The sequence below is a fragment of the Eleutherodactylus coqui genome, chromosome 13, assembly GCF_035609145.1.
Source record: "Eleutherodactylus coqui strain aEleCoq1 chromosome 13, aEleCoq1.hap1, whole genome shotgun sequence".
In the NCBI taxonomy this organism is placed as follows: Eukaryota; Metazoa; Chordata; class Amphibia; order Anura; family Eleutherodactylidae; genus Eleutherodactylus; species Eleutherodactylus coqui.
Genome location: NC_089849.1, coordinates 16,758,223 through 16,780,858, shown reverse-complemented (window position 1 = coordinate 16,780,858; position 22,636 = coordinate 16,758,223). Strand labels below are relative to the sequence as shown.

At 47.2% G+C, this 22,636-nt stretch overlaps 2 protein-coding genes across 2 annotated transcripts in view; both read right to left on the bottom strand.

Annotated features, from left to right (window-relative positions):
• Positions 1 to 827, bottom strand: part of COL9A3 (collagen type IX alpha 3 chain) — a 41,170-nt gene extending 40,343 nt beyond the window's left edge. Inside the window, exon 1 of the mRNA XM_066587901.1 lies at positions 633 to 827. Coding sequence (XP_066443998.1) covers positions 633 to 689 — 57 coding nt within the window. The 5' untranslated portion in view covers positions 690 to 827. The remainder of the gene's footprint in view (positions 1 to 632) is intronic.
• A 4,883-nt stretch (positions 828 to 5,710) lies between these two features.
• LOC136588312 (opioid growth factor receptor-like protein 1) lies at positions 5,711 to 18,044 on the bottom strand. The gene is made up of 7 exons (XM_066587422.1): positions 17,798 to 18,044; positions 13,677 to 13,775; positions 13,031 to 13,097; positions 12,753 to 12,831; positions 11,314 to 11,380; positions 11,077 to 11,225; positions 5,711 to 9,403 (listed from the first exon to the last, which is right to left on the bottom strand). Exons 1-7 carry the CDS (start codon positions 17,912 to 17,914, stop codon positions 8,308 to 8,310), a joined length of 1,674 nt encoding a protein of 557 aa, XP_066443519.1. The 5' UTR covers positions 17,915 to 18,044; the 3' UTR covers positions 5,711 to 8,307.
• Between the last annotated feature and the right edge of the window lie 4,592 nt (positions 18,045 to 22,636).

Here is a 22,636-nt window from a genome sequence, read left to right as displayed (position 1 = left end):
GTGTAGCAGAGCTGACTTTGTCATTTAACACCGTTTGTAATTTTGCACAGCACTGTATGTGAACCTACGGAAATGATCTCATCTGATGTTGGATAAATGCAGCAGCATTACAACAAACTGAGCTCTGCTACATCTGTGATTCAAAGAGTTGGGGTCTTAGAGAGGAAAGGGCTAATGCACCCAATTTTTGCCAAATGACAAACTCAGCTCTGCTACCTCTGTGACTCTAGATGACATTGTGGAGTTACTTGCAGTCCAGTGTGCCACCCTTAATAACACACAGTGATATCAAGGCACATTGTGAAGTGACAAACTCAGATCTGCTACATCGATACATCCAAGAACTACACAGCAAAGAATTCGGTTAATCTGCAGATTTCCGCAGAGCATTGGTCCTACACCCAGCAGACCCTTGCAGATCATTGATGTGCTGAATTCACAACCCCCTGGCAGAAATTTCACACAGTAGGTAAAAGCCAACAAGTAGTCAGCTACTATCATATCTGGGCATCCTGGCAGTGCCAAGGACGACGATGGCACCATGCAACCCAATTTTCTTATTGCGCTTCACAGATCCCTTTTGCGCAGATGGAGCAGACCTGCCGGGCTCCAGCGACCAGAGTTCAGCTTACCTGTGATGCCACCAGGTGGACTATTAGAAAGAACCCAATAGCTGGGAACCATGCCATGGTCACCCTTCGCCCACCGCTGGCTCTACGCCGTCCTAAGGTCTCCCCCTTTGTGCCGGCTTGGAGCCCCTGAGTGAGGGGTGTCTGACTCCAGATAAAGTGTGTTCTGCTGGTCCCAGAGATGTGCAGAGTCAGGGGGCTTCAGAGTGCTGGAGGTGGAGAGAGTGTGGGCAAAGGGAGGAGGGAAACCTGGAACCCACCTATGAATGAGGGCACTGATGATTGGCAGCCGCGTCCCCTGGAATGCCTGGAATAACCGGAGAAAGGGAGAGAGGTGGGAACATGGAGGGATGCAGTTCTCAGACACACATGGGTCCCTATGCCGGGCACCTGATGCCAGGTGGCGCCCATGCCCAAATCATCCAGTAGCTCCACCCAAAAGCCGAAAATAGAAATGTTTCTATATGGAGGAAAATGCAAATCACATCCCAAAGATTTAGAAGATCAACCATGCCATCCATGAAGGGCAGGTGCCATTATGTCACCCGGTGCCAGGATTGTGATGCCCCATGGTTGGTGCATAAAGCTTGCATCATCAAAAGCTGCAATCATTTCATAATGATATTTTGTAATATACGGAGGGTAGGTCAAAAATTATCCGCACTTCATATTAAGCCTTCTGTTGGCCGCACCGTCCGATCAGCGCTGTTCGTTGTAGGTCGCCGTCTTAGCGCTCTGAAGGTTTGGACATGTTGAACAAGCATTAACGTATTTGCGGAATGAGCTATGCTTTTTTGCGCGCATTGAGGGTATTTTACTGTACTTTGTGCCTGCAAGGCATGTTCATTAGCGCGTGCTAAACACAGACGCACTGATTGAAATGGCAAATTAGTCTAATGAGTTCCAGGTAGGTTATCTTTCCAGCGCAGCGCTTCACGCATCTCCTTGCGCATCGCCATTGACTTCTATGGGGACTTTGGGTGTGCATGTCAAGAAATGCATTGAGATCAATGGGTTCTATTGTTTGCATATTGCGCATGCAAAATATACGTGCGAATCAGCCCGTGTGAAGGGGGCCTTCATGTGTTACTGCAGTGCAAGAAAAAATGGCTGCTACAATTGGGATTTGCATGAAAGAAGCGCAACGTGCAGAGATTCGTTTTTCGTGGTCCGAGGCGTCTGCTGCCGGTATTTATGGAAGACTTTGGGCACAGGATGGAGAACGGGTTTTATCATGAAGTGCGTGTGAATCGAGTTCAAGGAAGGTGGGACAAGTGTCAGCCATGCAGGAGCCGGACGCCCGTCCACCATTCTCAAGGGCCGGTATTAGAACATTATCAGGGAAAGGTTCAGCAACCCCCGGCGCTCGTTACTGCGAGCGGATCAGTGAGGAGCTGAAGCCCAAAGTGCAGAGGGCGCTGCCCACAGGTGTTGGGTTGTAGGACATTGCACGCCCGCACACCGCTGCCCGTACTGCCCACACTCTCCAAATACGTTGTTAAAGCCTCCCCCTCTAGTCCTGATCTCCCCTCAGACTGTTTGCTCCCCTGTAAGAAGCCCTAAGAGGATGAAGATGCACATCTAATGGAGAGCTGAAGACGGCGCGGCGTTCGTGGATCACAGATCAGACTGAAACAATCTAATGAGGGAATAGAAAGCTTGTTGACGGCCGGACAACAAGGATCGGGAGGCAGAGAGGATGGGGAAAAGTAATACAGCTGGTCTAAGTTATACAACTCCGGTATATAGATATATGGAGCATGCTGGTATAACCTGGGTATCTCTTGTATATAATTATATATGTACAGCTGGTAGGACTTATATATCTCCTGTATATAGTGATATGGAGCATGCTGGTATAACCTGGGCATTTCCTTTATGTAATTACATAACTTATACCAGCGCTATATATATATATATATATATATATATATATATATATATATATATATATATATATATATATATCCATATATATCCATATCTATAGTGACCTGGACCATGCTGGTATAACCTGGGTATCTCCTGTATATAATTATACGTGTAGTGCTGGTATAACTCGTGAAAACAAAGGTTTGGTCCCGTGTTGAGCAGTAGAGCAAAATGTGATTGTTCTCAGCAAGAGAAACCAAGTAATCATGTAGATATGATGGCTTTTAATGGCTAACAAAAATACATGATGTTACAGCGAGCTTGCGAACCTCTCGGGCTCTTCGTCAGGCTTAAATGGAATAGATGTGAAGAGGCATGAATATTTATACACACTTATAACATACATACTTATGACACGGCACAGATATGGATGTGATTGGTTCGCACTTCTGTGTTACAGGCAACCTCCAAGTCTGAGTAACGTTATAATCAGGAGTGCATTACCCTCCAACACAGAAAAAGGAACTTATCCCTGTAATGTAAGGAGCTGTAAGACCTGCTGCCATGTACGGACCGCGGACAGGATACGGATCCCCAACACACAGCAGGACTATAAGATCCCGGGGACATTCACATGTTCCACGTCTGATGTTGTGTACCTGATCATGTGCAGTAAATGTCCTGTTGGGGGTCTTTATGTTGGAGAAACAGGACAGAAACTCAAAGCCAGGATGAGATCTCATCGCCATACGATTGAACACAGAAGAAGAGAATTACCTGTGGCCGAGCACTTCTCTAACCATGGACATGACATAGGAGATATGAGGGTTTTAATATTGAAGGGTGGTTTCAAGTCACAAAACCACAGAAGAATTTGGGAATATAAATTGATAACAACCTTTGACACGCTGAATACGGGGTTAAATGATTCCCCAGGATTTATGTGTGAATGGGAGGTGTGAGACATTTATTGCCCAGATAAGACTGCTGGCCTGGTGAAAACCACCATCAACAGTAATTCAGGGACCATAAACTTATTATCCCTTATCAGTGTCTAGTTATAAATGTTTGTGTGTCTCTTGTAGCATTCCTGGCCTGAGGACCCCCCCTTCCCCTCCAACACTAATTCAGGGACCATGAAACTTTCACTCCGCTATCAGTGCCTAGACAAAAAAAAGTTTGTTTTCCGTTGCAGAATTCCTTTTAAGTGCAAACCAATCCCATCCATGTCTGTGCCTTGTCATAAGTGTGTATGTTATAAGTGTGTATAAATATCCATGCCTCTTCAGATCTATTCCATTTAAAGGGGTTGTCCCGCGCCGAAACGGGTTTTTTTTTTTTTTCAACCCCCCCCCCGTTCAGCGCGAGACAACCCCGATGCAGGGACGTACAGAAAGCTCACCGGAGCGCTTACCTTAATCCCCGCGCTCCGGTGACTTCTATACTTACCTGTGAAGATGGCCGCCGGGATCCTCTGCCTCCGTGGACCGCAGCTCTTCTGTGCGGTCCATTGCCGATTCCAGCCTCCTGATTGGCTGGAATCGGCATGTGACGGGGCGGAGCTACACGGAGCTACACGGAGCCCCATAGAGAACAGGAGAAGACCTGGACTGCGCAAGCGCGGCTAATTTGGCCATCGGAGGGCGAAAATTAGTCGGCACCATGGAGACGAGGACGCCAGCAACGGAGCAGGTAAGTAAAAAATTTCTTATAACTTCTGTATGGCTCATAATTAATGCACAATGTATATTACAAAGTGCATTATTATGGCCATACAGAAGTGTATAGACCCACTTGCTGCCGCGGGACAACCCCTTTAAGCCTGACGAAGAACCCGCGAGGTTCGCAAGCTCACTGTAACATCATGTATTTTTGTTAGCCATTAAAAGTTATCATTTCTACAAGACCATGTGGTTTCTCTTGCTCGATATATAATTTGTACAATGCATTTGGAAAGTCTTCAGCCCCTCTGACTTTTTTACATTCTATGTTGTGGCTTTGTGCGGCTCCCCCTCATTCTGCACTCAGCGCCCCATAAGGACAAAGTGAGACCAGAATGTTAGAAAGGTTTGTCAATTTTTTTAAAATGAAAACCATTTTCCATTGCCATCATTATTCACTCCCCGCACTCTGCACTTAGGTGAAGCCCCTTTGGCAGCGAGTCCAGCCTCCAGTCTTTTTGGGGATGACACCACAATGTTTGCACCCCTGGATTTGGGGATTTTCTGCCCTCTGTCAGGTTGGATGGGGGCCACCTGTGGATGCCAGTTTCAGGTCCCTCCAGAGATATGCGAAGGGGCAGTCCTAAAGGCCATCGGAGGTCCGGCTGCAATATTTGCACATGTACCAACCGGTTGCCCCCACCCGCAGAGATGCCACGCTGCCGCCATCGGCTCATACAGCAAACATTCCCACATCCACAAACAAGACAAAAACACAAATCTGTATTTTCTCTTTTTTTTCTTCAATTTACAAACAATAAATAAAAGCCAAACGTGATCCAACAGGGTAAAGATATCATACAAATCTACGGAAAGTTCTGGCAAATGTCATGTTCATTACAAAGGTCCCTCCCCCCCCCATACTGCGCAATTCACATTAGCTCCAGGCATTACCTGTGTCAGTGGGATCGCTGCGCGCCGCTCATTATGTGTCACCGGTGAGGCATAGAACATTTAAAGGGATCGGTCACCGCTGAATACCACTTTTTTAATCTAAATAGGTCCAATTTTTTTTGCACTGCTTAGTTTCTTTATAGCCGGCAGGGCGCCATTTTCCGTCTTTAGAGCTCCAAATTCCCTGTATAGTCGCCACATTAAAGGGGTTGTTCAACCACAGTTATAACTTATCCACAGGATAGGGGATTACTTTGTGATTGTGGGGGTTCGACCCCCATTGATCCAAAAAATGGCCAAGCGAGGTGTCTAGGAGTGAAAGGAGCGGCGGAAGCAAATGTACCCCGCTGCCCGCTTCACTTCAATAGACCCGCTGGCACTAGTAGAGATCAACTGCGCTCAGCTGGCTCCAGCAGTCCTATTGAAATTAATGGTGTGGCAGCACACGTGTGACCACGGCTTCCTTCATCCACAGACGCGCTGAACCTCCATTCTTGGCATCTGTGAGGGTACCAGCGGATGAACCCCCACTAGAGATGAGCGAGCGTACTCGGAAAAGCACTACTCGCTCGAGTAATTTGCTTTATCCGAGTATCGCTGTGCTCGGGTCTGAGGATTCGGGTGCCGGCACGGAGCGGGGAGCTGCAGGGGAGAGCGGGGAGGAACGGAGGTAAGATCTTTCTCTCCCTCTCTCCCGCCCGCTCTCCCCTGCTCCCCGCTGCGACTCACCTGTCAGCCGCAGCGGCACCCGAATCTTCAGGGACGAGCACAGCGATACTCGGATAAAGCAAATTACTCGAGCGAGTAGTGCTTTTCCGAGTACGCTCGCTCATCTCTAACCCCCACCAATCACTAAGTTATCCCTGATCCTATGGATAAGGAATACATTCCCTTGGTAGGACAACCTGTTGGGGGTTTTGGTCCTAAAGGACCACACACTTTTTTAGGGATCATTTTGCCCTTTTTGTTTTTCAGCTACCACAATTATTTTTGCTGTTTTTTTCCCGTGACACACAAGGCAATTTTTTTAATATCTCCCCGCCTCCCTAAAATAAAGTACGGGAATGGGTTTCTCATTCTGTTTTGGACATTTTGATATATTAGGCCTCGTGTCCACGGCATAAATAGATATACAAAATCTGGGCGGGTCTCCTGCGCGTGCGATCCGCAGCCATAGGGAATCATTGGGCACCCGTTGGGTGATCAAATACCTGCGGATGTCATTTCTCCCCAGCGTGTGGATCACCAATGGAAGCTGGTCGGATCCGCGGCATGGACGCAGTGGACAGCAGTTTAAAAAAAAAAGACCGAACAGCACATGCACGTGGCACACCGCCGACGTCCCGAATGCATCTGCTGTGCAGAAGATCCGGCCATGAAAGAGGAGAGCCCTGCAGCGTCCGAAAAGTTAAGTATAATGTATTTTCTGGCCTCATGTCTGCAGACCGGGTGGAATCTGCTGTGGGATTCCACACGGGGAAACTGTGCGGGCCCGTGGACAGGAGGCCTAATTTGTCTAGTTTTATATTGCAGGGTGCATACGGCGACGGTCATTTTCTTTTTAGGAACATATGTATATTTTTTTGTAACTTTAGTTGTTTTTTTTAACATCTGGGAGTCATTCACATTTTTTCTTTAGTTTACACTTCTCCAGTGTAGCTGGGGCATCCTCAAGAGGGGCATCCTCAGGAACCGCATTCATAGGAGCCCCAGTTAGAGGGAAAAAATATCCTCCTGTAGTGACAATAGTCTTTAACAGAGCTGATCAGGGTCTGCTAGGACTGCCGGGTCGCATAGCGGAATATTTCCACTTTTTAGTACATAACGCTCATCGAGCGCTATGTAGCCTGGAAGGTAGAAGTGGCTAAAAACCTGATAAATCAGCATTTTTTTTTAACCTGCTGTCAATGCAGGAGCCAGAAGCGGACAGCTCTGTCCACGTTGCAGTGGCCAGGTTGGCAATGAAAGCACAGCTCCCATTTAATGCATAATCAACTTGGAACGCTGCAAAGGCATAACGCCATCTGTTTTCCGGTCTCATTCACACTGACAGCGGGCTGGAGGGCAGCGGACCCCCTCCTCATCCTTGAGGATAGGTCATCAATAGTTTAGTCTGGAAATCTCCAGTAAGCTCCCCCTACTGGTGGCTACAAGCTTTGAGAAGGTTCTGTTTTAGCAGGTGACTTGGAGCTCTATCAGAAATACGGAGCTCTGATCTATAAAGATATTAAGGGAACAAATTAAATACTTTTTGGACCCGGAAATGAGATGATTATAAAAAGTGGAAATTCCTTTAAGTTTAAGGACCCAGCGTAAGGGTGCAAATACTTCTGTAAAGTATACCAAAAAGACAAACAAAGTAATACCACCAATGACAAAAGAAAAAGGAAGTTTGGGGGAAAGCTGGGGGATGACAAATATGACCCGGCCATATCGAGTGTCACCCACTTTTCCAAGTATGGAGTTTTCTTAGTTGCTTACAACTTGACAGAAGGCGACGACTCAAGGACTTCAATTTACAGGTTTTTTTTAATAGGGGTCAAGCAACATGGCTGCCTGCAAGAGAGCTGTGGACCGTTTGAGTTCAGGTGATCAAAACTGGCAATACGAGACAACTTCTCGTTAAAAGAACGACCTATCCGCTGTCACATACTACACACAGAACTAGTTAGAAAGAACTTTTTAAATATTTCCCGTTAAATTAAAAGTTTCGATATTCAGCGAGTCACTGAAAAAAAAAAAAAGACTGCAAAATTACCCACTAGCACCGATATAAAGAAAACGATTCCACATTGTCTTTGCTGTCAGAAAAGCGAGGAGCGAGCGGGTCATAAAAGCGGCCCTTCTCCTCAATCAAGAAACATGAACCGTACCGGAAAACAAAAAAAAAAGGAAACAAAAAACTTTTTGTTTCGTTGCCACCGTCCTGCCAGGATGTGCAATTAAGGCGGCAGAGAAGACAGACGGGAGCCCATTTCTCCTAGCACTTCCTTTATCGGGTGGCAGGACAGGACTATGGATAACATTGCAGCTGAACCTGAAGATCTTGCACGACCCTGGAAAACTGCTGGTCTACGTACAGGTTGGAAATGTTGGCCGTTCCCCCAACAGAGGTTTACCCGCCTCTGTGCCACCACCCAACCCTGAACTGGACTCATTCTAACTTCAAACCTACTGGAGGTGCCCTCTCACTACTCGTCTATGCGGAGATCCTCGCAATGTCCTTTTAAGTTACTTTCTACATTTGGCAACAATGTATGATCGCCGAACCCTCTGGGATCGGCATCATCAGGGTCGTTGTCTTCTTCGATCCCGTTTGGATAATCCCTGGTTGGTCTTTCCACCAGTTTGAGCTTCTTTACTTTGTCTTCTACTCTGTCTATTTGACCTCCTTCGTCCTCCGCTTGGCACGGATTGGGCTGGGCACTGTCTCCAGCACCACCGCCGTCAGCTGAAGGGCTCAAGGGGCTACGGACTAACATCTTTCTTTTTCGATGAGATTCTCCTGGGTGACATGTTTTCTCGATGTTCTGGATATCACCAGAGTTAGAAAGTCCATTGACCTCTATTGCACCTTCGCGGTCGTGTACAATCTTCTTGACTTCTTCCTTCTGAACTTTCTCTTTACTAGAATCTTCTCTGGTATCATCATAGTCATCGATCCCTTCGTTCTTTGCGCCATTCTCCTCAACGTTTTCTTCAAGAGCCGTGATGGAATCATCATTGGAAAACGGAGTGCTCTGGTTAGGACTGGCCTCCGTGTTATGGTTTGGACTGTTATGTGTCAAAGCGCCTCTGTCTTTCATAGGTATGGACTCAGCGGCGTTGGCTTTTTCCATCTTGGTGCCGTGCTGACTCGCTGTAACCTCACTTCTGGCTGTATCAGAATCGTGGACATTGATAAACTTGCGTCCCTGGTTCTTGTAAATCTTTGAATCTGGATTCTTTCCTGCGTCGTCTCGTAATGCCTCAGAGCCCACGTTCACGTCGTTCTCTTCGCAGGGGTGGAAAAGCTTGAGCTTATCCACGGGCCCCCAGATAAACCTGTCTTGGTGATTATTTGGTTTGTAGTTCTTCCAGGCGAAGTGCACCAGCTTCCTGCGCTCGTGTTTGTCCTTCACGGCGAACATGAAATAGTCTAATACGCTCCTTTTCACATTGCCTAATTTGTCCCTCGACAAAGTCTCCTCCAGGAAAAACCTGACCAGAGGGGCCTGGAAGTGACTGTAGCCCATCTCCCCCAAACACTTCAATATCCGGGTGATCCGCAGGTTGTTGTGGCTGTGACTGTAGGGAAGATGGAGACGAGGATTAGAAACAGTTGGATGACCATTTTCCCTATAGAAAAATCACTTTAATAACCATTTTAACACTAATCCCCCCACCTAGCAGTTTAACCCCTTAATGACACGGCCTATTTTGGCGTTGAGGACCAAACGATTTTTAGTATTTTTCCATCTCCATTTTTCAAAAGCCATAACTTTTCTATTTTTCCGTCGACGCGGCCGTATAAGGGCTTGTTTTTTGCGTGGCGAACTGTAGTTTTTATTGGTACCATTTTTGGGTACATTGACTATATTGTAAAACTTTTATTTTTTTTATGATCGTAGAGGGAGAAAACGCATCAATTTTGCCAGAGATTTTTTTTTTTTTTTAGAGCGTTAATCATGCAGCATAAGTGATGCAATCCTCTTTTTTTCTGCGGAATGGTACTGTTACAACGATACCAAAATTCTGATATTTTTTTTAGGTTTTACCACTTTTCCACAATAAAAACCCTTTTTTGAAAAAATTTTTTTTTTTTCTAAACTCACTGCATTCAAAGTCCTATAACTTTTTTATTTTTCCATGGCCGGAGCTCTCTGAGGGCTTATTTTTTGCGAGACCAGCTGTAGTTTTTATTGGTACCATTTTTAGTTTTTTAGCATTTTTTTTACGCTTTTTGCCGTGCAGGATAAAAAGCATGTTCAATGTATTGCACGCATCGATACCAAATATGTGGTATTTTGAATTTTTGAAAATTTTTGTTATGCTAATATGAGAAAAAGCGTAAAAAAAAGGGTTTCTTAACAAATTTTTTAACATTTTTATTTTTTGTACTTTATTTTTCTCTTTTTTTTTTTTTTACACCACTTGTCTCCCTCTGAGGGACTTTTACTGCAGCACTGCAGATTGCTACGATAAGGCATGGCAGGACTTCTCTCCTGCCATGCCTTATCGCTTACTATAGAGATCACAGGCTATGGCAATACCGGATGCCAGTATCTGGAGTCCTGTTGCCATTGCAACCAGCTGGGCTCTCGTGATATTATCGCAAGAGCCCGCTGGAGTCTCAGAGGGAAGGGGTTAACAGCGGTATCCATATGACGTAAGGAGTTAAAGCCAAAGGCCGTATGTCCCACCTATAGTGCCGTAGTCTATGTTGTGGGGAGAAGGGATTACATTTACTGCAAAGAGTACACTGCCATTAAAGGGAGAAGTTGGGCGACAACCAATATGGTCACCAGGAATCCCAGACTTAAATTCTGCTGCTTGGGGAGTCTGTTCTCTTTGGACAATCCCTTTGCATATGCCCTATTAGAGAAAATGGAAGTAATAAAAGGGGGCTCCCCAAATGGGAGACCCCTCTATTAGCCACAAAATAGACTATTTTGCTTGAGGACTGATGATGTCCAGCCATTACAAGGATTTCCGATTTCAATGTAGTGCTGCTGGGGAAAAATAATCACTTACTAAGCGGATCCGCATCCCGGAAACAACAACACATTGTGGATGAGTACTCATTAGCCAGTCATAGCAAGACGGCCTAAAGGCGCCAACCACCTTATGACATGTACTTCAAGAATCTAGGAGCCCTGACCACCCCTGTGACAACCGCCTTGCTCATCATGGTCTGCCATCCGAAATTGAGACCTGGCAGAAGACGACTTCAGGGATGCTTGAAGAATTGCATCACTTACTAATTCAGGTTCTTAAATCTGTCCTCCCAGTTCGCTGCCCGCTCCACTTCTCCCGTCTCCTCACTCAAGAGTTTGATACCGTAAAACTGTAGCATAAGTTTGTACGCTTTAAGGAACCTCGCCATGACGGCTTCATCCCCCTTCATCATCTAGAACAGGCAGAGAAATGACAAAAGGCAGGTCAAATACAGCAGAGCAAATATAAGTAAACTATATAATAAATGAAGCCCCCTCTACCTTAACCTCACTCAGGGTCAGCGGTTTGGCACACGAGTTCATTCCATATTCCCGTAATGGAAACAGCCTGCAAAAGAAGATTTAATTACATCAGGTCTCTGTTGCCCTATAAGAAAAGTCCGCCCTCCCAAGGCCAGCCAGCAGCCTTCCCTTTGGTAGTGAGGTGTATTGCTGCCACTTATGTCATTTATGTATACTTATGTGATACGTAGGGTGTCAGCGCTTTAGCACACTGTATCTGCACAGAGTGCATCAGGTCCAGCGGGGAGCCGGCGCCTGTGTAGGGGAGAAGCCATCTGCAACATAGAATGGCTTCTCCTGACACAGAGCGCTCCAGGGGACAGCAGCAGGGGCGAGCATGTATAGAACATCTGCGCTGGTGGAACACATTGGGGGTACTAGAGGACTGAAAGTAAAAAGAAAACAAAACTGAGACATTTAATAATAAACTGGTTCTGTGCATGGGAACAGCCATCTGTAGCTTGATGGAGGCTACGTTGGGCGACAACCAATATGGCCACCAGGAATCCCAGATTTAAATGCTAGCAGGATGGAGCTTCCTTTACCGCTATGCAGCCTCGTCTTCACCTAGCTGCATAGCTAAACAGGGGTTTTGTAAGGAAAATCTACAGAATAGGCTGATAAAACCGACTTCAAAAGTGCCTATTCTGTACATAAAAAAAAAAAATAAAAAAAAAAATGTTGCTACTCTTTAGGCCGGGCTCACGCGAACGGGGCGGATTCCACATTCCGATTCCCGCAGCGGAAGACCTGTCATCATTCGTAGAAAGCGATTGCGAATGATCATGGAAGATTGTAGACGCGAGCGTTTTTCTGCACGGACGCACGCTATGTACAGTGTATAGTCAATGTGGAAGAAAGATCTCGCCCTCTCTCTCCCCTCCAACCAGCATTCCGCTTTTCTATTTTCCTTTCAATTGCATATGGGCGACGGAAAACACTCGCATCCATTGACTTCAATAGGAGCCATCCTTGCGGAATCAGTGCTGTGATTTTTTTCCACTCGTGGAATATTTAATTTGTATCCACGAGTGTGAACTAAAAAGTGAAATTGCATTCCTTTCAATGCCCTCTTTTAACCCGGATCGCCCGCGTGGACGGCGATCACGGAAACAGCAATCCAAAACCGCCTGGCCTTAAGCCGTGTTGTCCGCCTCAGGCTCCACTTGGGTCAGAGTTCTAGCTACAAGCATGACTTTTGATACCTGTTTTACAAAACGCATGGAGGCAGCCCATAAGTATAATATACCGGCTGATGCGTACACAATGGGGGGCAGGCACCAGCTTCCAGGTAAACTAGAATGTGATTTTTTTTTTTATTGCTTTAGAATTAAGGCTTTGTCATTAGTGTGCAAATTGCCCTGGCAGTGAAAGTGTTAACCCAGGACATTCCGGACTGCGGTGCATGCAGCGCTCACCACTGGATGTAAGAATGGTTCCGCTCCAGCGTGGTGTAATCCTCCTTCCAGTCGTTGAGTAAATCATCAATGCACAATCCTGTATGTGAGAGATTTATTTAGTCAGTGACGCCACATCTCCGGATCCGTCGCAGCCCGGAGGCCATGAGAAAAGTGCGAACACATCCTTAGAGGATGCGGCCAATCCTCTCGGCCAATCAACTTCTACGCTCATGAATAGGAAGTGAGGCGGATGTTATCATCCAATCACATACCAAGGACACTCTTATCTGACTCACCGTTTGGCTCAAAACACTTCTTGTTCTGGTAGAAGTCCAGGTTGGGCGTTGTTTTAGGATGTTCTCCCTAGGAGGCAAAGAGATTGGATGCTTTACACTGCAGCTCTGCTTCTTCAGAATGACTGCTGTTTATCAGATGTAACACACAAACCTTAGGCTTTTATTACTCTTCCAGCTCTTTATAGCCACCCGCATAGCCATTTGACTTTAACCCCTGAAACACTGGTTAGAAGAATCTCTCAGTAATGCAGCCTCAGGCTTTGGACCAAATTTGAAGAACCAAGAAGGGAGAATCCCCTTTATAGGGGTTGTGCTAAGAGCACAATTGCTGCCTTATAGGCCTATGAACGTCAGGGTCCACTATTCGGGATCCCCTCTATGACCCAGAATGTACCACTGCTTAGTAGGAGCGGCTCCCGTTTTGGCAGGCCTTCTGCTGTCTTGGTATTACAGGACGGTCTTGTAATATTACACTACTGGTCGCGGCAACAACACCCAGCAAAGTCAATTGATTGCCGGAGGTGCCGAGAGCAGGACCCGCATTACGGAAGGGGTTGTCCATCTTGGCTAGAGTGTCCTGTAGAAGCCGGCAAAGACAGAACTGCCCCTAGAAGAGCGTAAAGCGGTACAGCAATAGTGCGATTACCGTGCAGGACTGATCGCCGGACTGCTCCTCCTGGTAACTGTGCCTGTATCTCTGCAGGTCTCTGGCCGCTTTGGTCTTCCATCGCCGAGGGCAATTATGCTGCAAGGTAAAGGAAGAACAATCATCGTTAGTAACTGTAGCAACACAGGAAACGGAATGATGCTTACAGCGGACAGCGACTTATCCAAGATCTAGATCCAATATGCATTGAATGCCGCAATTTCTAAATACGACGGCTCCTGGTGATTGCACACACAACATGGCCAAAACCTCATCTTTACACATACATGCCCTTGCGCCGCCTGGCGGTTAACAACATGGACTCAGGAGCTTAGACCGCGCATCACCCTGCAGCAAAGGCCAAGATCAGCGATAACTCCGGTCATGGGCAGGGTGACTTTTATAATAAATTCCCCACTCTGCCTCATAGCGGCGTTGCGTATGTAATACCGCACTGCGAGCAAACCGCAGCCCGTACGCAAACAACAATGCGTACGAGGGCCGGAAACGCTCGCAGCTTGATAGGAGAATAGAAAGAGAAGCTGGAATGCCGGTTGGAGGGAGATCTTTTTCCCACATGGACGATATGTTGTGCGCACACGTGCATCCGCACGGAAAACGCATGCGGAATTCGACCCGTTCGTGTGAGCCGAGCCTTAGTGCGGCTAGAACAGGAAGGTAATGCAATCCCCACTCCCAATTTATTTAATATCAACCCAGGCCGCTGCAATTTGACAGAACGGTCTCCCTCCGGCCCCATCCGCAGCGGGTTGGCTAACAACTATTAATGGCCGATCGTGAGGACAGCACTGCCAGAGCGGAAAAATCCAAGAAATAACCCAATGTACCCCAAAAAAGCACAAATACGCAGGATTATATTAGCCCAAGCAGAGACTCTGCAACAAGGCCCCAAGTCCGGGCAGCCCTAGGCATTACTGCCGTTACATGCTGGTAACACTAAGGCCGGCTGCACACAAATGGGTCGGATTCAACATTTGGGGGCCTGCAACGGAATCCGACCCAGTGCCCAGCCGGCATTCGCGCGTACCCGTATTTCTCTGTATTGCGAATGGCCCGGACAGCTCGCCCTCGGACATGTGCAGTACAGTTTTTTTTTTTTGTTTTTTTTTTAAATCCCTTCTTTCCCCACGCCGTCGCTAGGCGATGATGCGGAATCCGCAACTTTTCCACAATGTCAATTGCAGAAGGGCCGCGAGTCGGTCGGCTTCCATTAACCTCAATGAAAGCCATCGGCGCAAAAACAGAACCATCTCCGTCCGCTCGTGTGAGTGGACATGCGAATGTTCTATTCTTGCTAATGGATGCAGAATGCTGCGGATCGTCCGCGTGAGTGATGACCGCAGGTTCTGCAATCCAAATCCGGTCTGGCGCAGCCGGCCTAATAGTCCTGTGGGCTAGTGCCTCTTTGGAAGCATCAGGTTGCACCTTATTCCCTGTATTTTCTCCACTCTGCTGGCCCTATTGTAGTAGTAGTCACTGTGAGAGCCGTTCTGGGGTCCGCTAAGACCCCACAGCTTTGATCGCCGAGTCCCTTGCAGGAAACGGCACTGTTGCTGCTGCTGCTCATTGCGCACTGTTTAACCATTAAATACTGTGTCTGTCCTCCTCCGGGTCCTCGGCTGTGTCTCACAGCCGGAGAGCCAACCTGCTTTTGCCAGATCACAGGAGCTTTAATCCTGCGCTGTATTTTTACTACCGGCTGGGATAAAGCCCAGGACCGAGCACTGGCGCTCAGTCCTTAAAGGGGTTGTCCCGCGGCAGCAAGTGGGTCTATACACCTCTGTATGGCCATATTAATGCACTTTGTAATGTACATTGTGCATTAATTATGAGCCATACAGAAGTTATAAGAAGTTTTTCACTTACCTGCTCCGTTGCTGGCGTCCTCGTTTCCATGGAGCCGACTAATTTTCACCGTCTAATGGCCAAATTAGCCGCGCTTGCGCAGTCCGGGTCTTCTTCTTATCTCAATGGGGCTCCGTGTAGCTCCGCCCCGTCACGTGCCGATTCCAGCCAATCAGGAGGCTGGAATCGGCAATGGACCGCACAGAAGCCCTGCGGTCCACGGCGCGGGACAACCCCTTTTAACAGGTTAAAGGGGTTTCGGAAACTATAGACCCTTTTACACGCAAGATAAAATGGAAGGAGCGTGCAACCAGCGGCGAGGTAGCAGTTGTATATCGTTTGGCATGCATTTACACTGTTCACTAACGGCGTGGCTGGTCAGCCCTTCCGCTGCGGCTTTCTATCAGCAAACCGCAAAATGCCAGTTTATACCCAGCGATGAAGCGGCAGACCGACGACGAAAGGTCCAATCAGCGATAATCTGATTGTTCGCTCGCAGCACCCGTTCACACCTGACAACCATCATGCAAACCACCAACCGAAGGATTATTTACACGATTACTGCGCCGTGTAGAAGGGCCTCAACCCCTTAGTGACCACCAATACACCTTCTCACAGCGATCAGCAATGGGCTTTAAACCAGCACATATGATTTTAAGGCGGTGGCTAGACGGACTTCTGACAGCCGGGAACAAAGATCGTGGAGATTTAACCCCTTACATGCCACAATAGCAACTGTAGCATGTAAGCAGATGACGGGCGGGGGGGCTCCTCCTGTCACCCATCGGCATCCCGCAGTGCGATTGCAAAGTAGCAATGGGTTCCCATGGGAGCTAGAAGTCTGATGAAGACCTCTATGTAACTCAGACTATCAGGCCCCGCCTCCTGCAGAATCTGATAGGCTGCTGTCATGGGCTTAGCAGAACGCACTAAATACGTAATGCAGTGTACTATTCCAGTGATCACATCTTCACGTTCCCTTCAGAGACTAAAAAAAAAAGGCATAGAAAAAAAAGTTTATTAAAAATTTAAATTTACAGAAGAAAAAAAAAAACTATTAAAAAAAATAAAAAAAAAGACATATTTGCCCGACAACAAAAACTGTTAGAAAGGAAAAATACCAAAACATAAACAAACCCCGACCCATAACCGGTATGACTGCGTTCAGAACGAGACAAAAATGCAGATATTTTATCGCACCGAGTGAGCGCATTAGAAATAAAAAAAACTAAAAAACACCAGAATTGATATTTTTCTTTTGTTCGCCTCCCAAAAAAATAGAATGAAAAAAAACAATCCCAAAGTCCCCCGTACCTCAAACTGATGCTAAACCCTCCGGCCTCGCAGCGCTCCACGGGCCGGGATCTTCGATCGCCATGACAACGGAGAGTCGGCTGGTCTTTAAAAACCTGCTTTTATTGTGCAAAAGTAGTAAAAAAATGTAAAAGATGCCTCTAAAAACTTGTAGTCGCGGGAATCGGCCGACCGGAGAAGAAGGTCAGCGGGTCACTGAAGGCGAACACTGCAAAAACAAGAACCGGGACATTTCTGGCCGGTTTTCCTTCTTTTCCCTAAAAAAATGTAATAAAAGTCGTCCACCACATTCTATGGCGCCCGGCCATTATAATATACGCAGCGCCCCCCCTCGGGGTGATCAGCTGACTGCAGAAGCTGTGGTCCTCGCATGGACGTCACATGACCTAAGAGCGCCTCAGCCCCAATCAGGTGGGCAATGGCGTCGCCGTACGGGGTAGCAGCACTATGAAGCGCGGGGCTCCTTCCCACGGGTGACAGTGTATTCCGCACGCGGGTTTTGCACCCGTACCACGCTGTACCAACCTGCGATGGGCTCCCACATACCGCGCAAAATCTGAAAGATTGCATCATGTTCTATCGCGTTCCTACACGCCAGGATGGTGCATGGCGATTGGCGGCGTGCAGGAAGTACGCGATGTCACATACTTGCGGTTCGCAGTGAATTACGCCCCCCGTGAAGCCGCCCCAACAGCGCTCTCCCCGCGATCATACAAGCGCCGCTGCCTATTCCGGCCTCTGATTGGTGGGGGCTGCAGACAGCGGACCCCCACGGCCGATACATCTATACTAGAGTCCTGGAAACCCCTCGAAGATGTCGCATCGCACAGAGATCAGCGGCGACAGAATACGATATTTTCCTTGGCGATTACGGATATTTTTTGGCCGCCTCACCTGGTGGCCCCCCAAATACAGCCTGCACCCCCCATCACCCCCAGTACCCGGCGCTGCGTCCTCTGCTCTCGGGGTCTCTCTTCCTTTCTCCCGTCCTCCTCCTCATCCTCCCAGGTAGAGTCATACTCGGACGTCCACCCGTCCTCACCACCGTCCCGGGACATGCTGCTGGTAGCGGGGCCGCGGAGCCAGGGCCCGGGCAGCACCAGGCAGGGGAGCACGGTGCCGGCTGACGGTCAGGAGGCCACAAGTCTGGAGCCTCCGCTACCTGACAGCTGGGAAACGAAACTGAAACCCGCGCGGGCCAGTGACGTCACGTGAACGGCGGCGCGGGCCAGTGACGTCACGCAGGTAGCTCGCAAGGGCCGCTGGGAGTTGTAGTTTGACTCTAGAAGCTGGATTTGACGCTTCTGCTGCGTCGATTATCTACTCGGAGTTGTTTTATGTATGACAGAGGTGACCGACCCGCTATATGTGCTGTCACCCAGCTTTACTGCAGCCATGAATTGCGAAAGTGCTTGGAGTGGGGATGTATTATTGGAGAGTTGCCTTTCAGGAGACAGGAAAAGCTGGATGTAATAAAGGTGATTCTCTTACTAGAATCCCAACTATTCCGCAGTAACTCTGTACATATTGTCTGGATGCCTGTGAAAATGAGTATTATGGAGCGGATTTATGAAAACAGTCTCTGTTGCCCCTAGCAACCAATCACAGCGCAGCTCTCATTTCACCACAGTGCTATGAGGGATGAAAGCTGCGCTCTGATTGGTTGCTAGGGGCAACAGAGACTGTTTTCCTTTTAGACATAAATCTTCCCCTATCTCTATTGCGCCCTCTCTCACGGATCGTCCAGATGCGGCCGCCAAACGGTGCGCTGCGGTCATGCATGCAGGTGAACATCGTGGGGCTTCTTAATGAAGCCTTTTGCACCAGATTTGTGGCGGATTTGGTGCGGGAATAATGGCGTATTATTTTTATGACATATTTACAACCGATTTGCACCTAAAACAATAAAAAAATTACGAATGGCTCTGCTAATATTTTTATTCTGCGCAGTGTGGGCGTGGCCTCTGTGCGATGGACGTTCCTGACACATTTATGAAGCTTAACGTCAGAAAACGGGCGCAATAATCAAGCGCGGATTAGACCAAGTAAAGCTGGTAATTGTTTGGCGTATTTTGCGGTGTTCGCCATGTATCCGCCTTATTGGGCATCATTTTATTTCACAAGCTTTCAGCCTCTGAGGTAAATTTTGAGCGCAGTCAGAAAAGCGATTCCATTTTGGCGCATTTGTGTAGTTTTTAGCGCAACTGCATTCTTTTGGATGTATCTCGTCATTTTGGCGCTCGCGTTACTCTTGTTTCTTTAAACTCTTCCGTCGTTTTTTATTTTCTCTGTGCGATAGCGTCCTTTATACGGCGGTAAATCCAGCCGCTCGCTGTAAAAGTCGCCTCCGCACGCTCTCTGAGGTACATTTTGAGCGAAATAAAACAAATTCCCATTTTGGCGTATCTACATGAATTTTTGGCACATCTGGCATAAATTGTGGCGCGTCTCAGCTTCTTATGCCTCCGCCATGACTATTTCCTGTCCGGTGTGCGTCTCTTTCGTAAACCTTGTGAAAATTTGGTGCGTTTTGAACATTTTTGGTGCATCTATTAGTTTTTCTGGCTTCTTAATATTCACTAGATTTACAAGCGCCTTTCGCAGCTTCCATAAATATGGCGTAGCGTACACCGGTCAGGAATTAGTATAAAACCGGCGCAAATGACGCCTTTATTGATAAATAAGCCGTGTTTACTATTCGTGAAAGTGGCGAGCCGCTTCATTCAAACAATGTTAAAGCGCATGTCGGATTTCGGGTCCTTTTACACGGAGCGATGAATCATCTGATCGCTCGAACAATTGCCAAGTCGCTTGCGTTCACACGGCGTCTGTTTACACGGGCAGATAAGCATTTAGGTTTTTCCATCATGTTGCTCATTCGCTTGATGGCCGGTTGCGGACGGTTCAGGCGGGTGCGGAACTGTCTGTTTGGCGCAGATGCTGGATGAGAATCGAACAAATTCTCGTTCGTCGTTCGCTCAACGCTGCGTTTACACTGAACATATAATCATTCAGATTTCCGTGTCAGAGCCCTCAGGCTTTACACAAGCGTAAGCGTGTTTATGCGCACATTTGCGCGGTGTATTTGTGAGATGGGTGTTGCGTTTTTTTTGCGCATGTGTACGTATTTTTTTGTGTGCGTATTTTTGGGGGTTTCATTGGGCAATTACGTTTAATTAGATTAATATGTGATATGCATAAAAAAATAAAACATGCCGTGTATTTTTTTCCGCACAGGAAATGCGCGTGTAATATACGCTCTTTTGATCGAACCTATTGAAATCAGTGGGTTTTATTCACTGGGTATTGTGTGCGCAAATTCTGCACATGTAATACACAGCGCAAATGTGTTTGTGCGAACAAGTCCTAAGCGCGTGCGCCAAAACAAAAACAGTAAGATACGGCAAAAACGCAATACCCGTCGCGCAAATTCGCATTGTAAATCTGCTTTGGCCCGTATGAAGCCGCCTTAGTGTTCACAAAGCCGGTAATGACGGCGGATTAACGGAAAGTTCCTTTCAACTGTGTATAGAGCAGGAAGACGCGATCAGGTGATACCCTCAAAAATGCAGTATGGCGGATATTTTCGCCAGTCAGCAGACTCGCATACAGAAGTGCTCGGACGCGGTAGGCGCCATTTTCGGCAGATGCTCTGAATGACTTACAAGGTAGCAGAGGGAACCGGACAAAAAATACACAGTTAGGCGGGTTGTACCGTGACTGCAAATTATCCCGTATCCATAAAATAGGGGTAATTGCTGAAAGGGGTCTGACCACCAGGACCCCCACGATCGCAGCCCTGGCACCTCCTTAACCCCTTAGTGACCACGCCTGTTTGCGCCTTAATAACCAACTCATTTTTCAGTGTTTTTCACAGACCGTTTTCATTTTCCCATCCGCAGAGCCGCACTTGTAGCGCAATTTGTATTTTTTAATTGTATCATTTTTGGGCACATATAATGTAATTTATCATTTTTATTACTTTTTTTAGGGGCATTGGGGAAAAAAGAAATTCTGCTATTTGTTGTTTGGATTCCCCTTTTACAGCGTTCAGGGTGCACAATAAATAATGTGATGCAGTTATTCTCTATGGAGGTATATTTAGATATTTTTTTCAGGTGCGATAGGTAAAATTAACAATTTGCGATGCTTTTTGGGTTAAATAATGTACTAACTTTTTTTTCTCTTGGCCATTACAAACTCAGCGATGCCACATGTGTGATTTTTTTTTTTCATAATAAATGAGGAAGGGTTGGATTTTGATGTTTTTAATTTTTTTTAAACTTTCTTTTCAACTTTTGTTTTTTGTCCCACTGGGGGAACTTGATTCTCAGCATCTATGATCACTCTTCTAATACACTGTGATACATCAGTATCGCAGTGTATTAGAAAGCCTAGCGCGTCAGCCAGCATCTGAACCTCATAGACCACTGTAGCTTGCAGACCCGAAGGCTATAGTCAAGCGTCTGGGTGCCATAGCAACCCATCGGGACCCCGCGGTCACATTGTGGAGGTCTGATGGGTGACAGAGGGAGCCCCCCCCCTCTATCAGCCTTTCACATGCCGTGGTCTCACTGACTGCAGCATATAAAGGGTTAAACAGCGGAGATCTGCAGTTTCTTTGGTCCGTGGTGCTAGGCCGCCTGCACACAAACGGATTTGCATCGCGGAATCCGCGTTCAGCATCCGCACCGATGACCCGCAGCACATTTCATTCATAGCATGCTATGGGAAATCACTTTTTCCTGCATACTTGCGGAAACCAATTGCAAGCGGAGGAAAAATCCCAGCATGCTCTATTTTTTCGCAGATTCCACGCAGACGCCTGGCGACGGTAAAATAAATCTGTACCGCGCAGTACAGAAAAATAAGATTAATGGCTGGTGCGCAGGGTCGCCCGCCGCAGTCAGGGACGGATTCCGACCTGTTTGTCTGCAGGGGGTCTTAGAGGAAGTGCTCAGCTACCAACAGCCCAGCACCCGTCTGCCCTGCACGGGAGACCTGCGCCGGGCTTCTAATGTAGCGCCGTCAAAGATGGCGCTGTAGATTAAAGCCCCTAAGCGTCTCACGTCAAAAGACATATGGGCAGACGTTAAGGGGTTAAAAGAGTTGTGCCAAAATTGCAACTTATCCTCTATCCACAGGATAAAGGATAACTTGCCGATCGGTGGGGGTCCCACCGCTGAGACACTAGCTGATCTCTAGATCGGGGGTCCCGTTTCCCCCATCCTCCTCGAGTTACTGCTCCCTCCGCAGTGAGGCGGAGACTGAATAAAGCGCTTGTCGCACTACGGTGGCGCCTCATTCACTGTCCCTGGGACTGCCGGGAGCTGTATTGTCAGCTAGAGTAGTTATAACTCAGCTTTCCTGAAGCCTTGAGCTGCAGATATGCTTGTTATGAAAAGCAGAGGATGTATCACTATAGATTTGCCTTTCAGGAACCTGGAAAAGTTAGGTGATGGTTCCCATAGGCGCTGTAATGTTGGTTATATAAGTTACTACTCAGCTTTCCCAATGTCCTGAACAGTAAATGTTCTTAGTTATGGAATGATATGAGAGAAGGGAGCTGTCTCACTCCATAACTAGTTAGACTTGTCATTCAGTAGTTTAGAAAAGTTGGGTGAAGGTTGCTCTTAGAGATTTAATGTCAGTCACACTGAATATTACGCAGCTTTCCTCGAAGAGCAAATGCGCCTGTCACCCCCTGAATAGACAGGAAATTGGGAAAGTTGGGTGATCCATACAGTAAGAACTGCAATAGTCACTATTTAATTTGTCAC